General features: G+C 49.4%; 2 protein-coding genes across 8 annotated transcripts in view; one reads left to right on the forward strand and one right to left on the reverse strand.

The window, feature by feature from the left end:
* Positions 1 to 3008, forward strand: part of ELF4 (E74 like ETS transcription factor 4) — a 43813-nt gene extending 40805 nt beyond the window's left edge. For all 6 annotated transcript variants that reach the window (XM_045029285.1, XM_045029284.1, XM_045029283.1 and 3 more), the window contains 3 exons: positions 350 to 542; positions 782 to 1090; positions 2130 to 3008. In XM_045029285.1, the coding sequence (XP_044885220.1) occupies positions 350 to 542; positions 782 to 1090; positions 2130 to 2835 (1208 nt within the window). In that variant the 3' untranslated portion in view covers positions 2836 to 3008. The remainder of the gene's footprint in view (positions 1 to 349; positions 543 to 781; positions 1091 to 2129) is intronic.
* A 1467-nt stretch (positions 3009 to 4475) lies between these two features.
* The window catches only part of BCORL1 (BCL6 corepressor like 1), a 44871-nt gene continuing 31048 nt past the window's right edge, over positions 4476 to 18298 (reverse strand). For both annotated transcript variants that reach the window (XM_045030435.1, XM_045030436.1), the window contains exons 13-14: positions 17288 to 17441; positions 4476 to 7225 (exon numbers count right to left, since the gene is read on the reverse strand). In XM_045030435.1, coding sequence (XP_044886370.1) covers positions 6946 to 7225; positions 17288 to 17441 — 434 coding nt within the window. In that variant the 3' untranslated portion in view covers positions 4476 to 6945. The remainder of the gene's footprint in view (positions 7226 to 17287; positions 17442 to 18298) is intronic.

Here is an 18298-nt window from a genome sequence, read left to right on the forward strand (position 1 = left end):
GAACAACAGGGGCTGCACTGGGCTCCTCAGCACAGGTAGGGCGGGCTCCAGGGGTTTGGCCGCCCCAAGCAGCCGGAAAAAAAAAAAAAAAGCCGCGATCGCAATCTGCAGCAATTCAGTGGGAGGTCCTTCGCTCCGAGCGGGAGTGAGGGACCCTCCGCCAAATTGCCGCCGAATACCTGAAAGTGCCGCCCCTCTCCAGAATTGCCGCCTCAAGCACCTGCTTGATAAGCTGGTGCCTGGAGCCGGCCCTGAGCACAGGGGGCAGTTCAGAGGAGAGGAGGGTCTGGGATGCCCCTTCCCAGGGCTGTTCACTGTCTGCCCCTCATGTCCGCCTTGCCCCCCCCAGGTAATGCCCTCTACCTGTGGGAGTTCCTGCTGGCGCTGCTCCAGGACAGGAACACCTGCCCAAAGTACATCAAATGGACCCAGCGAGACAGGGGCATCTTCAAGCTGGTGGACTCCAAGGCAGTGTCCAGGCTGTGGGGAAAGCAAAAGAACAAACCCAGCATGAACTACGAAACCATGGGCCGGGCACTGCGGTAGGGCCCTCCAGCTAGGGGCTGGGGGCAAGAGGGGAGCGGTGGGGGGGATACAGTGTGGGGGGAAGCTGTGTGGGAGAGTGCAGCACTGATGGGGTAAGGGGGCTGTGCAGGGGCCAGGGTGGGGATGCAGGGGAGTGGTGAGGGGTGGGTATTGGCACTGGAGGAGGCAGGGGTGGGCTTGTGGCACTGGGGGATGGGGAGATCTCGGGCTCATGCTGCAATGGTCTCTCCCCCAGGTACTATTACCAGCGTGGCATTCTGGCCAAGGTGGAGGGGCAGCGGCTGGTATATCAGTTCAAGGACATGCCCAAGGACCTGGTGGTGATTGAGGATGAGGGGGAAGCAGTGAGCCCCGTGAACCCCAGAGCCAGCCACTCGGCCGCAAGACCCTCTTTCCAGAGTGCCCCCCTCCAGAGGGCCGTGTCCCCCACTCACAGCAAGAGGGAGACTGCACCAGTGACCCAGCCTCGGGAGTGCGCAGCTGCACCATGTCCTGCCCCCAAGGTGCAGCAAGGGGCCAGCAAGCCACCCGCCCACGCCATGGGGTAAGTGCCTGGAGGAAGGGCCGGTTCTGCAACATGCAGGGCTGAGGAATGCCAGCCGTGCCCCAGCCTGTATCCCCCAACACAGCCCCTTGTGGATGCAGTGGGAGGGGGGTGCATGGACCCTCTGGCCATGCAATGCCTTGCTCACCATTGGCATTTACGCTGCCTTGAGTGGAGCAGACCAGCCTCCAGGCCAGGGCTGAGCCTGGCCCTGGAGGGGGTGTTTGCCCCAGGGCAGCCCCTCACAGTGGCAGCTTGTGTTCAGCAGGATGAAGGTGCCATGGCCACTGCAGGCAGGACCCTCCAGCTTTCCTGAGAGCAGCATTGGGCAAGGGGAGTTGGGATCCTGCCAGGGCCCCAGGCTCTGCCCAGCCTCTATGCCAAACCTGGGCACAGGGCCATGGCTGCCATCATGCACCCAGGCAGCAGTACTCTCCGTGGCCAAGCTGCCAGCTCTCTGGAGAAGTTGGGTGCAGGGCGGGCAGGTTGTGGAAGGAGGGCCAGTGATTACTCCAGATGATGGGGCTGGAGGAGACGAATGCCACTGAGGGGTTGAGCGGCTCAGGAACAGGGTCACAGGGAGCCCAGCTGGTGGGACAGTGCAGGGGCAGAGGAGCATGGGAGCCAAAGGGGGCAGATCTAGCAAGGCATGGCAGGAGAGCTGCGCTGCAGGGCAGAAAGGGGAGATGGTAGGAGGCCTGATCGGGGGACACAGTGAAAGGCAGTTTGGGGGGACCCGAGGCTGAGTGAGCCAGGGCAGGGCAGGGGGGATATGGTGCATGGGTGACAATCAGAATGCCAACACCTCAGTGCCAGCAGAGGCAGGCAGCACAGGGTCTTGGGCACATAGGCTCCAGGTTAGGGTCACAAGCACTGGGGCTGGTGCCCCAGCTGTGAGTGGAGGGACGACATGGGGTGCAGTGGAGGCCAGGCTGGGGAGGAGGGGGGCAGGTTTCCCATCCCCCACCTACAGTGGTTGGCGGGGCCCAGTCTGCACATTCACTCCAGCATGTGACCATTTTCCTTTCTCCTTCCACAGCTCCCCGCTCCTGCCCGGGTGCTTGGGGCTGGGACCCCTGACTCTCCAGCCCATCCCACTCACCACAGTGCTGGCCCTGGGAAATGCTGCCAGTTCTCCTTTTCCAAGCAGCACCCCTGCTCCGGACAGGCTCCTGCTCCAGCCTGGGTTCCCCATGAATGGGTTTGCCAAGCCATTGCCAGGCCCGGGCAGCAGTATCCCAGCAGCAGGCCCCCTCCTGCCTGCTGCCCCACAGCACTCCTTGTCTAGCCTGCTCCAGCCAATGGCTCTCACTAGCCAGCCAGGTACTGTTGTTGCCACCATCATTGGGACAATGGAGGCCAGCAGCAGCTGCCTGGCTATGCTGGATCGCCCGCTCCCCAGCCTGCTTTCCAGTGATCCTGCCACGCTGACGTCCCAGCAGGAGAGCCTGTCTGGCTGTGCAAAGGTCCAAGAGCTCCAGCCACCAGGTCTAAGCAGCTCCCAAGATAGCAAAGCAACAGCAGCCCTGCCAGCAGGAGGCACTGACAGCTGCACCCAACTCAGCCACCCAAAGGTGGGCTTGACACCCGTGGTGGAACTGGAATTAGCCATCAGCTCAGAGGCAGCATTCCCTGGTGAGCAAATGGCTCAGCTCCTGGCAAAGCCCAGCTCTGCCCCAGCCCCTGCAGCTCTGCTGTCTCTAGGCAGTGGTGACATCAAGGAGGAATGCTGGGACATGGTGTGAAGTGCATGGATGCACCCTGGGCTCCAACAGAGGCAAAGGATGCTGGGAAAGCTCAGTTCCCTGGACTGACAGGATCCAACTTGGGGCTGGGGGCTGCTGGGGCCAGGGCGGGCCTCACAGGCTGCATCGCATTTGCTTCTTGCCCTCACTCATTAAAGAGACATTTTGCACCAGACTGGTGGTGGGCTGTGGCAAGGCAGTGGCAGCACATGGCCATGCCACCCCTCATCTTACCCAGGAATTGCCATCTGCGGAGATGCGAGGCAGTGTTCTGGCTTGAGCCAAGGGGTTGGGCTAGCGGCTGAGCCTGGCCCCGAGTACAGCTGCTGGAATGGGAGCTGCTCCCCATTATCCAGGAGGGAGGGAATTCAGCTGGGCCCTGCACTAGGGCTGCTGTGGGGAGGTGCTGCTTGCACTGCTCTAATTGCAGAGCTTCTGGGACCTGTTCTGGCTCTAGCACAGGCTACCACTGTCCTGGCTCCTACCCTAACTCGTGCCCTGGGTGCCATGGCCTATGGGCCTTGCCAGGGTGAGGGCTGGTGAAAAGGGACGCCCCAGGCCACCTCTTATGCCCCAACACCCCCCAGCACACTGAGCAGGGGGGACCTCGCCTGCAATGCCGGCTTTATGGCCCCTTTGTGGCAGCGGTTACAGAGCAGTGCTGAATAGCAGCAGCCCTTGAGGAGCCTTGTGGCGTCCACTGGGACCATGACCAGGCAGCTGGAATACAGCAGCCCCATATGTAACCTGAGCCATGAGAGTGGCTGAAACTGCACCAAGGGGCGCTGGTTGGATGTCTGCTTGGAGCAAGAGCAGCAGGCTGGGGGCTGGCTTCTGTGCCAGTCAGGGGCCCATGCCTGGACACCTACTGCCCCTGCCCCAGAAGGCATCGCAAGGGGCCCAGAGAGCCAGGGCAGAGCAGGTTCAGGCTCCCACTCACACTAGCTTCATGGTGTTTCACATTCAAATGCCCTATTCTCCTGCCCTGACACCCCCCCCCCACCCCCAACTGCCAGTGCCCTTCCCCAGCCCTGAGCATCCCCACCACACTCCCAACCAAGGGGCATTTAACCCTTCCATTACCCATAGCAAGTAGGCTGCGGCTCCCATCGACCATGCGGCAGGGGTGGGCCTGCCTGCCCAGCACCGTTCAGAGCCCTGGTGTCATGCAACATGGCAAACTGGCTTTGGAAGAGCCTCCCCCAGCCCAAACTGTACCTCCACTGGCCCCCCCGACCACAGAGTGACACCTGCCCCCTCCGTGAAAGTGGCTGTGCTGGTGTACTCTGCTCCCAGCAGCTCGGTCCATTGCAGTAAGCCCTGGGAAGGGCCCTGGCACCCAGCCTGCTCTGTCTAGATGGGACCAGCAGTGCCCTCACCAACAGGCAGCCTAGAAGCTGGGCTTAGCTGAACCAAGAGCACTTGTGCTTTCTCTGGGTGGTGCTTGCCATGGGGTTCCAAGGCCCCACCTGCCAGCTTCCCCATGGCCTCTTGAGGGGATGGCATGGGCAGTGTGCACACATCCCTTCCCTCTTCTGCTCATAAGGACTGCCCCTCTGACACCCCCGTCCCCCCCCCCCCAGCCCCATTGGAACTCTCAGGGTTGTTTTCCAAGCTTGCTGGAGGTGGGGTGCAGCTAGACTACATGCAATGCCCTGGCACCAGGCTCTCTGCTTACAGCAGCCCGAGGAGCTGCTAGGAGTGGTACAGCACCTGGCCTGACTCATGCCCTGGCTCCCTCCAATATCATCTACACCTGGGAAAAGGGTATGTGTGTGAAACTCCCTGATCAGCATGCTCCACCTACTGGGCTCTCCCACATGAATACACAGGCTGGGACAGGAGAAAAGGCCCATCTTACCCATTTCATTCCATTGCCCCTGCTCCTCACCACAGCCTGGGCTCAGTTCTTTCCCCTGCCACCACTGTTCATTAGGCCCTGGGGAGTAGACATGCCTGAGCCAAGGTCCTGGGGATGGAGCTCTATGCCTGGGCCGCCAAACCCCTGTTGGAAGTTCCTTCTTATGCTATTCCCTACTGCTGCCCTGGCCTGTGAGCAGGTGCCCAGCAGCATGTGTACACGTGGGCTGAGGTGATTACACACATTGAGAGGCCAGGCCTAGAGTCCAAGGCTGGTACTACTCTGGCCTTGGGAGTAACAGCTCCTCCATGGAGCTAGGCTGAAGCACAGCTGAATATTTAAAACACTAAGTGAGCAAGAGCCCAGCCTTGCCTTTTTGTGTCATCTCACTGTGCACAGTTGCTGCAGCGAGTAGCAGCAGCTATATGCATAGAAGGTGCCCCTTTGCTTGCAGGGAAAGAAGCAGAAGGGGCACATTGGAGCAGGCTGCACTAAAGCAGTTTGGGCTACAGGGGCAGAGTGGTAGAGGTGGCACCCTGCTTTCACTTGCCCCAGCTGATCCCCTGCCTGGCGGATATAAGGCTCTAGAAAAGCACACTGGAGGAGGATGCTATCCTCAGGCAAGCAAGGGGGCAGGGCTGGGCTCTTACTCAGCCGTAACAAAGGGCTGTAGCAGTGGATCTCACAGTACAGACAGCAGGGAACAGCAACTCACTGAGCAGTGCGCAGAGCCCAGGGTCATTTCTCTCACCCCACACTGCGAGCAAAGAAGTTCTCATCCCAAGAACAGTGCTTCCCCCCTGCCACCACCAGTAACAGGACACGACACACACAGCGATAGAAGAGCCAGGAGGCAGAGGGCCTGATGCAGGTTTTTCTGTACATAAGTGTTTTTTGACACCACAGCCGGTTGTTTATAATAAAACAGAAATCAGAAAGAGCAGCCAGAATACACACCCAAAGGCAATAACCCTCAGCTTAAAAAAGGAGCTGTCTGGTCCCAAGGAGGGGGAGGCAGACCAGTGGTGGTCAGGGGAGGCTACAACTGCCCCGGCTGGGACGAAACACAACACAAAGAAAAAACCACCCAACACTCCCACTGCAGGGCAGGACAGGGGAGAGCCAGGAAACAGATTGTCCAGTCCTCAGCATCCTTGTTAGCACCTGTACAATAAAACTGTACCATCTACACAGCGGTGCAGCCCTGCTCTCTGCTCCTGCCAGGGGCAGGCACTTGCCCCCTCAGGCCAGCTCTCTGCAGTAGAACTGCTCCTCTGAACAGAAGAAGGGCACAGACAAGGGTGGAGGAAGGGGCCTGTCTGCATGCAGACACTGCGTCAAGGAGGATGGCCCTCCAGCAGCAGCAGGAGCCCATGAGGATGGGAGGCAGCTGGAGTCCCTGTCTGGGGCTTTGGAATAGCTCTCGGGCTGCAGCTGCCTCTTCAAAGTGGCCCAGAAGAATCCAGAAACAAGCGATGTAAGTTAAATGCATGAGACAGCCAGGCAAGCACCTGGGGGAGACTGAACCCTGGGCTGGAGAACAGCTCTCAGCTGGACTTGCTTTTGGGAAGGGAACAGCCCCAGCAGAAGCTGGTGAGGGAGAGGGCTGCCCACGGGCCCTAGAATTTAACCTGGGGACTGTTGTGAGAGCTGGTCCCTTTGCTGCCAGGCTGCAGCAGTTCGGTCACTGGACAGCTAGCTACTCATGGGAGAGCAGTGTCCTCTGGGCGTATCCTGGGAGAGGGGCCAGAAGAAGCCCTCTTCACCACAGCCCGGGGCTCAAATAATCACAGTGATACAGACTCAGCAGAAACAAAAGAAACATTACAAATTAAATACTAATTAAATAAATACTATGGAAGACATTGGGGGGAGGGCAGCTTGAGAGAGAGGCGCGGTTCTATAGGGGGGCAGGGCAGAAGCACCCACTGCCCCTCACTTCAGAGCCCATGGTCCTACAGCCAGGAAGGCCCAGCTAAGGTAGCCCAGTGGGGCAGGTCCGAGCTTCCCAGCTGATCTGGAAGGGAACCTGCAGAGAGCTGCATCTGCTGCTGCTCATCTGAAAGGGACCCTGGGAAGTCCTTGGAGACAAGTGGAGTCTCTCCCCAGTCGGAGTTCAGGGGCCGCGAGGAGAGAATAAAACCGCCAAAAACTCCAGGCCCCGCTGCTGGCATTGAAAAGGCTGCTTCCCATCAGTCCATCTTATTGCCTCATGACGCAGTCCAGTGCGGGGAGAGCTCCAGCCCCCGTCAGCTGCTCCAGGCCTGGAACTCCACTGCTGAGCCCAGGAGCTGCAGTAGCTCTGGCTCATAACGCACCAGCTCCACTGTCTCTGCAGGGCCATGGGGGAGCAGCTCGGGGCTCTCTGGCACCTCCTCCTGGGCCAGCAGCTGGCTCAAGGACACCTGACGCTGGAACTCCGCCTTGGGCAGGGTAGCAATTTCAAAGTGTGGGAAGCGAGCCTGGAATATGCGGGAGGAAAGCTTCAGCCTCTTGAGAACGTCAGAAAAGAGAAACCAATTGCAGGGCCTGTGAGAGCAGTAAGAGAGGCACAGGTTAGTGAAGAGGGACCCATTCCACATACCCCCACCAGCACCACAGGGAACAGCCCAACCACACAGATCCAGCACAAGGCAGCTATTAGTTGGTGTCTGCTAATCACATGAAAACTGGCTCCTCTGCACTTATCTAGGATAGAAAGGGAAAAAAGCTGCATAACAAGGGACTTTAATTTGAGTAACATATGCTGGAGGTCTCATGCTGTCAGGACTAAAACGTCCTTGAAATTTCTATTATTATAGACAATAATTTACTAATTCAAAAAGCACTGCAGCTAATACTGGGGAATGCTATGACAGACCTTGACAGAGAGGAACTGATCACTGAACTAAAATTAATGGTAACTTAGGTACAAGTGATCAGGACTTGATCACATTTATAACATGCAGGCAGAATAAAGTCCAGATCAGTGCTATATATAGCTGGTGCTTCAAAAAGGGCCAAGCTGACAAAGTTGAAAACAATTATGAGCCAAAACTGCTGATAGGAAGAATTTATTCAGAAAAATGTGATTGATCATTAGGAATTGTTTAAGAAAGCTTTATTAGACTCCTAAAAAAAATAAACAATTAAGGAAGAAGGCAGTATTGGTTTAAAAAAAAACTTGAAGTGAAAGCAACTATAAAAAATTAAAAAATATATATGTATAATAAATAGAAGACAGGGAAAGCTGATAGTAACAAATATAAATCAGAAGCTAGGAATTGTAGAAAATTGATAAGGGAAGCAAAGACACAAGGCGAAATCTACGACCAGTAGAGTTAAGGAAAATGAGAGGAGTTTTAAAAGTATAATAGGAACAAAAAGAATTCTAACAATGGTATTGGTTCATTAACTAGATGGAAATGGAATTATCAATAATAATGCAGAAAAGGCAGAATTGTTCAATAAATATTTCTGTTCTGTATTTGGCAAAAAACAGACGACAATCATATCCTATGATTACACTCTTTCCATTCTGTTTAACATTCCTGATGGAGGATGTTAAACAGCATCTATTTAAGTTAGACATTTGTAACTCAGTAGGTCTGGATAACTTGCATCCAAGAGTTTTAAAAGAAGAGCTGACTGAGGAGCTCACTGGATTGTTAATGCTGATTTTCAATAAGTCTTGGAACACCAGGGAAGTTCCAGAAGACTGGAAGAAAGCTAATGTTGTGCCAATATTTTAAAAGGGTAAATGGAATGATTCAGCTAACTACAGGCCTGTCAGTCTGACACTAATCCCCACATGATGGAGTGGCTGCTATGGGATTTGATTAATAAATTAATAAACAAATAAATAATTAAAGGAGGATAATAAAATTAATGCCATTCAACATTGGTTTGTGGAAAATAGATCCTGTTAAACTAACTTGATTTTTTTTCTGATAAGATTACAAGTTTGGTAGATAAATGTAATACTGCTGATACTTAGATTTCTGTAAGGCATTTGACTTGCTACAGCATAACATTTTGATTAAAAACTAGAAAGATTAAAATTAACATGGCACACATTAAATGGATTAAAAGCTGGCAGATATGTGTCAAAATGTAATAGTGAACAGGGAATCATCAAGTAGGGTGTGTTTCTAGTGGTGTCCTGCACTGATCGGTTCTTGACCCCATGCTATTTAACATTTTTATTAATGACCTGAAAGAAACCAAAATCATCACTGATAAAGTTTGCAGATGACACAAAAATTGGGGGAGAGGTAAATTATGAACACAACAGGAAGCGAGATCTGGATCACTTGGTAATCTGGGTGCAAGAAAACAACATGTATTTTAATATGTTAAAATGTAAATGTATACACCTAGGAACAAGAAATGTAGGACATACTTCTAGGATGGGGACTCCATCTTGCAAAGCAGTGACTCTGAAAAAGATTTGGGAGAGGTGGTGGATAAGCTGCTGAACATGAGCTCCCAATGAGACTCTGTGGCCAAAAGAGCTAATGTGATTCTGGGATGCATAAACAGGGGAATCTCAAGTAGAAGTACTGAGGTTATTTTACTTTGTATTTGCCACTGGTGTGACTTCTACCGGAATCCTGTGACAAGTTCTGGTGTCCACATCAAAAAGAGATGTTGATAAATTGGAGAGGGTTCGGAGAAGAGCCATGAGAATGATTAAAGGATTAGAAAGCATGCCTTTGGATAACAGACTCAAGGAACTCAAATCTATTTATCTTAACAAAAAGAAGGTTAACGAGTGACTTGATTATAGTCTATAAATACCTACTTGGGGAACAAATCTTTAATAGTGAGCTCTTCAATACAGCAGAGATAACACAATCCAATGTTTGGAAGTTGAAGCTATATCAATGCAGACTGGAAATAAGGTGTACATTTTTAACAAAGAGGGTAATTAACCATTGGAACACCTTACCAAGAGCTGTGGTGGATTCTCCACGAATTACAATTTTAAAATCCAGACTGGATGTTTTTCTAGAGGATCTGCTCTAGGAATTATCTGGGGGCAGTTCTATGGCCTGTGTCATACAGTACACAAGACTAGATAATCACAATGGTCCTTTCTGGCCTTGGAATCTATGAGGCTAGAGCCTCCCCTACAAAGCCACATTGAACAACCCATCCCCCACAATGCCAGGGCTCAAGAATTCAGGCCTGCCTTGACCCTGTCTTGTCTTGAGAGTTGGAGCCCATTGCAGAAGGAAGAAGCCATTGGCCAGACTGGCTGATGAAACTGACACCTTGCTGGGCAAGTGCACTTTATGGCCTAATTTCCACTGGAGCACTCACATGCTGGGCCCCTGTGCTCCCCTTGGGCTTGAACTGGTTCCCTCCTGTTCCAGCCCAACTCACAGAGTCAAGGAAGGGAAGGAGAAGGGGAGGAGCAGTCCCCCCCCCATTCACACCTTCTGGATGCCCCCAATTGACCCCTGTTCATCCTCACACTCCCTCTTCCTGAGACAGATGCCCAAGACTTTCCCACTCTGGAAGTGCAGTCACTCCATGCCCTGCATGATTGCAGGGCTTGACACCCCTCCAGACCTCTCTCCCCACAAAGGAACAGGTCTTATTGCACATCCCCAGGTCCCCAAGCCCCATGTGGAATGACCCCGAGTGACTGGCTTTCATGCACCTGGGACCTGCTGATTCTGTGTTCTCCCTGCAAAGTAAAAGCAGTAGCATACTACCTTAAACTGCCCACAACAACTCCTCTCCCTGCACAGGCTCACCCAAGCCTATTGGCTAGTGTGAGCTGGACCAGGAAGGTGCATCTCACAACAAGCTCTGCAAGTCAGCCACCTCAGATGCTTGTGACCAAGTTGCACAGCAGCGCTCCCTGCCCCCAGCTCCAAGGGCAGATCTAGGATTGTCAACAAGAGTGTGATGCTGATCTCAGTAACTGATGTGATCCCTACGGATGCCACATCCCAAACCAGGCAGTGCTTTCAGGATTAGAGCCAAGAGCTGCTTTAAAAGGAAAGCACAGCTCTGTTTGAGCATTTGGTCCCTGCAGAGTTACCTGCAACCTCCCAGATTCCTATAACACACAGGATTTCCAGTCAGTCAGTCTCTCTCTGCATTGGTTCCCTTTGGTTACTCTGCACTGAGGCTTCTTGGGAACCCATGAGTAGCCAAGGGCCAATGGCTATGACAGTGAATCTCTCTGGCAAGGGATGGCTGTACCCCAGCAGCAGTGGAATAACCTTAAGCCTCATCAATTGCTCATGGTACTTTCCCCTTCTGAAGCATCCATTGTCACCCACCAGAGTTTTTATTTCTACTTTATTTTAAGCATGAGAAATTCAGATCCTGTCTAGACTGATGGACTAAAGAACTCGTGCACTGGTGAAATCATAAGAGTCAAGAGAATAAACGCTGAGCAATTAAGGGAAAGGAGTTTTTACATCTTATAACAAAAATTGTACTATAAATCAGTTTACAAACTGGTTTAGTTTAACTGATGCCAAGCCCCTTGTGTGGGCACTAAGCTAAAGTAACTTTCAGGCCTCTCAAATCTATTTCAGAACATCTATACTTGGGGGCTGCACCACTCAACTACATCAGGGCCTAACTGATTTAATTAAACAGTACAGTGTGAGTGTGAGAGTGTGAGTGTAAACAAGGCTTAAGGGAAAAAACTAGCAAGAAAACCCTCACGTTCCAGCCCTTCCTTTATAAGTCAAAGAAACAGAGACGATGCAGCAGGATAAACCCAATTTTTTAAACACTCCTTTGCATGGTCACTGCCAGTTAAAGCATGCAAGAAAAATGAGGGGCAATTGTTATGAAGATCTGATTGTCTCATTTTGGCATCAGAGTGGATGAAGCTCAGAATATGGCAGCCTGGGGGAAATACCACCACTTATTTCTGCCTCCTCTCTGTCCTCTGCAAACTTTCACTGGACACATTTCCGTGTCAAAATTACTTAAACTGGAGCCTTTCAGCTTTTGCAATTGAAAGTTAAACACTAAACACTGCCACTTGAAATGTCTTTCTGCTGTAACAGCGACCCACTCAGTGATGAGCAATGCTAAGGGCTTTTGAGTTTCTGACTATCTACCCTACCCATGAGCACATGTCCATTTAGACAGTAGGAATATGTAAATGGGTAAACATTCACATTTTTCCAGTAAGCAGGGACCGAAAGAGGAGTGATCATTTTTATGTTGCCTTTTTGATTGATTGTTTTTTGCAGTTTAAACAAAAAATTATAGTTCTATCAATAGCAGTCATGAAGAGTTTGAAAGAAAAGTCCTTTTCAAATCAAAAGCTAAGGTTTGCAAGTCAAGGTGCATGCCATGAACTCAGAGTCAGGAAAATCCACCTATTACCACATCGCTGTGCTCCAGAATCTCAGCTGAACAATATTTCTAAGAGTACATTTATGCTAGAACATAAAAATGGCCATACTTGGTCTGACCAATGCTCCATAGAACCCAGTATCCTATCCCTGACCGTGGCCAATGCCAGATGCTTTAGAGGAAATGAACAGAACAGAACAATTTGGAGTGATCCACAACCTGTTGTCCAGTCCCAGCTTCTAGCAGTTGGTGGTTTAGAAGCACCCGGAGCATGGGATTGGGTTCGTAACTATCTTGGCTAATAGCCATTGAAGAACCTATACTCCATGAAATCATCTAATTCTTTTTGAACCCAGTTATAGGTTTGGCCTTTACAATATCCCATGGCAATGAGTTCCACAGGTTAACGGTGCATTATGTTTTAATCCTGCTCTTTATTAATTTCACTGTGTGACCCCTAGATTCTTGTGTGATGTGAAGAGGTAAATAATACTCTCATTCACTTTCTCCACAGCATTCATGATTCTATAGACCTTTATCAAATCCCCCCTAATCATCTCTTTTCCAAGCTGAACAGTTCCAGTCTTTTTAATCATAGAATCATAGAATCTCATGGTTGGAAGGGACCTCAGGAGGTCATCTAGTCCAACCCCCTGCTCAAAGCAGGATCAAACCCAACTAAATCATCCCAGCCAGGGCTTTGTCAAGCCTGACCTTAAAAACCTCTAAGGAAGGAGATTCCACCACCTCCCTAGGTAACCCATTCCAGTGCTTCACCACCCTACTAGTGAAAAAGTTTTTCCTAATGTCCAACCTAAACCTCCCCCTCTGCAACTTGAGACTATTACTCCTTGTTCTGTCATCTTCTGCCACTGAGAACAGTCTAGATCCATCCTCTTTGGAACCCACTCTATGGAAAATGTTCCATACCCCTAATCGTTTTTGTTGCCTTCTCTATACCCTAATATATCTTTTTTGAGATGAGGCAACCACATCTGCATGCAATATTCAAGATGTGGGTGTACCATGGACTTATACAGAGGCATTATGATATTTTCTGTTTTATTATCTAAACCTTTCCTAATAGTTCCTGACACTGTTAGCTTTTTTGACTGCCACTGCACATTGACCGGATGTTTTCAGAGAACTACCCACAATGACTCTTTCTTGAGTGGTAACAGCTAATTTGGACCCCATCATTTTATATGTATAGTTGGGACTGTGTTTTCCAATGTGCATTACTTTGCATTTATCAATATTGAACTTCATCTGCCATTTTGTTTCCCAGTCACCCAGTTTTGTGAGACTCCCGTGTAACTCTTCTTTCTCAGCTTTGGACTTAACTATCTTGAGTAATTTTGTATCTTCTGCAAATTTTGACACCCTTTTTACAGATCATTTCCGAATATGTTGAGCAGCACAGGTCCCAGTACAGATCCTTGAGGGAGCCTGCTATTTCCATTTCTCCACTGTGAAAACTGACCATTTATTACTACCCTTTGTTTCCTATCTTTTAAGCAGTTACTGATCCAGGAGAGAATCTTCCCTTTTATCCCATGATTGCTTAGTTTAAGAGCCTTTGGTGAGGGACCTTGTCAAAGGCTTATGGAAAGTCCAAGGGTACTGTATCCATTGGATCACACTTCTCCACATGGTTGTTGACCCCCCTCAAAGAATTTTAATAGATTAGTGAGGTGTGATTTCCCTTTCCAAAAGCCTTGTTGACTCTTCCCCAATATATCATGTTCATCTATGGGTCTGATAATTCTGTTCCTTACTATACTTTCAACCACTTTGCCTGGTACTAAAGGTAGCTTTATTAGCCTGTAATTGCCAGGATTGTCTCTGGAACCTTTTTTTAAAAAAATCAGCATTACATTAGTTACCCTCCTGTCATCTGGTACAAAGGCTGACTTAAGACATAGATTATATACCACAGCTAGTACAGTAGTTCTGCGATTTCGTATTTGAGTTCCTTCACAACTCTTGGATGAATACCATCTGGTCTTGGTGACTTACTACTGTTTAATTTATCAGTTTGTTCCAAAACCTCCTCTATTGACACCTCAATGTGGGACAGTTCCTTAGATTTATCACCTAGAAAGAATGTTTCATGTGTAGGGATCTCCCACATATCCTCTTCAGTGAAGACCGATGCAAAGAATTCATTTAGCTTCTGAACAACAGCCTTGTCTTCCTTGAGTGCTCTTTTAGCACCTCGATCATCCAGTGGCCCCACTGTTTGGCAGGCTTCCTCCTTTTGATGTACTTAATTTATTTATTGCTGTTAGTTTGTGTGTCCTTAGCTGGTTGCTCTTTGAAGTCTTTCTTGGCCTGCTTTATTATACTTTTACACTTGATTGCAAGAGTTTATGCTCCTTTCCATTTTCTTCAGTAGGATCTGACTTCCAGTTTTTAAAGGATGTCTTTTTGCCTTTAACTGCCTCTTTTACTCTGCTGTTTAGCCATGGAAGCTGGAGGTGCAATACACAACTTGAGTAGATGAATATGCACTAGCTCTTATTGAGGTTGTGCACTAAAAATAGCAGAGTAGCCACGGCGGCAGGGGCAGCTGTTCATGCTAGCTCCCCAGAGTACAATCCCATACATCCTAACTACATATTCAAGTGGTTAGCCTAAGCTGCTAGAGCTACACTGTTAGCACGTTTATCTACCTGAGCTGGGAACTACACCTCCAGCTGTAGCGTGGACGTACCCTTAGAGGTTGGAATGGTTCGTTCATCTCCAGGGGAAATTAGCACTGAAGCCTAACATAATGGCAGTGTTCATATTAACTCATTTACTGCTGATCGTTTTAACTGAAACCGTACTTATCCTACAATTTGAAGCAATCTCCCAGGTGCCAAGTGGCCCAACTGTCCGCTCCTCAGCTGCCCTTGCATACGTATGGGGTGCAGCTACATGGTGTTAACACAAAAAAATCTGTGGCATATTGAAAAGAATCCAGGGCCCACACTGGAGAATTCAGGTTCAGTTTGCCATGACAGATGCCTTGCTGCTCAGAGAAGCATAGTTTCAACCATAACTAGGGAGCCTTGACTGAGCCCTGTGTTAACACTTTTTGTGTTCAGAGTGCTTTACATACATCAACTGAGCCTCAACCCCGCCACCCACCCACCCACAGTGAAGTGGGCATTGGCCCCATTTCACAGATGGAGAAACAAAGATGAATACTCAAAATTACAGCTGCACAATTTTTTTCAGAGAAATAGCTTATTTCCTAAAAGTCTCAGTTTTGGTAGTCTCAAAACTCTCCCTGAATTTGACACAAATTCATTAGTTTTGGCCAATAATACTTTTCAGGCTCGATTCACAAACTGGTAAGTGTGAACTGAAATTTGTTTTTGATTTCCCAGGGTTCCCAGAGAACAGAACCCCCCCCCACTTAATTGCCCCACTCAACTCAAGGCTTTGTTTACACTAGAATGCTTCCCCCCATTGCTACAACTGGCACAGCTCCACTTGTCGGGGTGCTAGTGTAGACAGGGCACTGGGGTGTTTTAAATACTGTGTCACTTAGACCTGAGCAGAGTCAGATGACATACATGATGATTAAAAGACCCAGCAGCATCCCAGAGGCGAGTCTACACAAGCTGCTGCTGTTACAGCCACTCTTGGGGCTGAACAGAAGTAAGTGCAGCTATGGAGGGGAAAACAAAGACAGGTTTCCTAGTGTATGAAGAGCCCAGGTGCCTAAGCATGACAAGCCAAGAGTAACTAATTCCCAGCAGAAAGCATCTACCACTGCCATACTGTCCCACAGGGATATTCCTGCTTGTCTTCAACTGGCAATGTGCTTATGCCAGAAAGATTAAAGATTGATAGGCCTTGTGATTTTATCCCAGCTAATGTAACTGTAGATGTCACTCATATACATGCATTTACTCTAGCTATGAAATGTATCCATCTGTTTGCCTCAATGTCCTGCAGCAGAGTTTTCATCAGGGAACTCATATATTGCATCCTAAGTAGTTCTTAAAAGAACGTCACTTCGAAAAAGATTATTTCTTAAGTATTTTGAAATGACACGTCTTTTAATCCAGTGCCTCTTGTGCTTGTTTTATGGACAAGGGGAAATAAGAATAATTTTAAATTTGTAAATGTATCCCGAAAGATATCCACTCAATTCTTTACAACACTGAAACACACCCACCTTTGGAGCAGGAAGGCAGAGCTGTAAAAGTGTACGGCAATACTAAACAAGAGTTTAGGACAGGAAGTTCACATAAACAAATGAACTACAGAAAATGTTGCTCTCATCTGCATTTTTCATTCATTTATAGGCTTCAGTCTGAGCTCCTTCCTAAACCACATAGCCTGGGTTTTTTATTCTCTTCTTGTATGGAATCCCACCACGTCTCACGACTCACTGCTCTTATCTGGACCTTTCACACCTCTGTGCTATTCTCCACCCAAAAGTTCATGATTTCTGACCTCTTATTTGCATCTTTGATTTGGGGTTTTGTAAGGCTTGTGTCCTCCCTTCCATTCCTGAACAGAACAATGGTCCATACTCTATGCCTTTATGAGACAGCTTGTGCAGTGGGTAGAGAACCAAAATGGGAACCAAGAGACTTGAGTACTATTCCTGGCTCTGTTACCAACTTGCTGCGTAATCTTGGGGAACCTGCAACCTCTCCATGCCTCCGCCGCCCAACTATCATATAATGGTAACATTTGCAGTGGTGCTAAAGCTGTGTTGGTCCCAGGATATGAGCGAAAAGGTTGGTGAGGTAATATCCGTTATTGGACCAACTTCTGTTGGTGAGAGAGACACGCTTTTGAGCTACACAGAACTCTTCTTCTTCTGACCTGAGGAAGAGCTTTGTGTAAGCTCAAAAGCTTGTCTCTCTCACCAACAGAAGTTGGTCAGATAAAGATAATGACATTTCACCCACCTTGGCAAAGTGCTTTGAGACCTACCAATGGAATATGCAAGGTACGTGCAAAGCGTTAACATTCTCTATTGGGATTCTACAGTGCCTGTTACCTAGGTGAGCAATCTCCTAAGGCTCTCAAAAGTGCTCAAGCAGGCAACATCTGTTGCTCAATAATAGAGACAGCCCATGTACGCTGCATACTGCTCTGCCCCCTTCTGAGGGCAGCCTGGGGCCTACTTCCACTCTCAGCTAACCCTGAGGACTCATGTTCTCCGTTCCTGCTCTCATTTCTCAATACGCTCACTGGTTCCCCAAATTTGTCCGAAATTTGCTCTGCCCAAGATTTGCTATGCAAAGAGGAAGTAACACTCACCCACGTGAGACCGACACCTGGAGGTTATAGCAAGGAAGCAGGGGCTTGTCTGAGAACTCAAACATGAAGCTGTCTGATTCTTGCTCCTCTTCCTCCTGATCAGAGCTTCCGGGAGGGTTGAGCAGAAGGTCGCATCCAATCCCATCCTTCCCCTCTGAAACAAGCAAAATTAGGTGTTGGCATCTCCCATACTTTCACTCTTGCTGGTGCACAGTGTTTCCCTAGGAACTGGGGAGGAGATGGAGGGAAGAACAGAAAATATTCAGCACCAAGAGTGAAATTCAGAGTCCCTGGGCAGGAATCTGGACTTGATGTCTTACTGCGCATTTCTGCTCCCAGCCCACTCAGGACACTACAGCTGTTGTTCCAGGTCTCCAAAGAAGAGGTTTCACCTGCTAGATTGTGATCTGTGTCACAAAGGTACCACCAGACAAATGAAACCTGCACTGCTGGCTGCAAACTCTGCTGGAGGAACCCCAGTACACAGCAACCCACTGCCCTGAACAGCCCACTGCTAGAAGCCAGGCTTCAATTGGACATGTCTTTACTTTAGTGCCTGTATATGTGCATCACAAGCCACCAGATCAATGTGGCATGACCAAGAAGCCAGTCTGCAGGGAAGTAGCGGGTACATGTGACTCAGAACTGCAGTGCACCAGAACTGCAGGTCAGGAGTGGGGGGTGCTAGCAAAGGGGCATGTGGAGGAAATTGGCACGTCTGCCCAAACTGCCCAGCTCTACCCAGTGCAACTAGCGTCTCACCTGCACAAGTACAAAATACCACAACAAATTCAGAAACAAAACCCAGTTGAATCTCACACTTCCCATCCACCCCAGCATCTCCCACTGGAAGGGCTCAGCCCCAGGGATTGCCCAGTAACTCCCTGCCCTGCTCTGAATCAAATGGTAGACTTGGGAGTACCAGCTCCTTCTCTCATCCCTCCCTGCAGTGCTGGCTCGGGACTGTTCGGTCAATAACATCTTTCCTGAGCCCATGCCCTCCAGCCGCTA

This window comes from Mauremys mutica, chromosome 9 (assembly GCF_020497125.1).
Source record: "Mauremys mutica isolate MM-2020 ecotype Southern chromosome 9, ASM2049712v1, whole genome shotgun sequence".
NCBI lineage: Eukaryota > Metazoa > Chordata > Testudines > Geoemydidae > Mauremys > Mauremys mutica.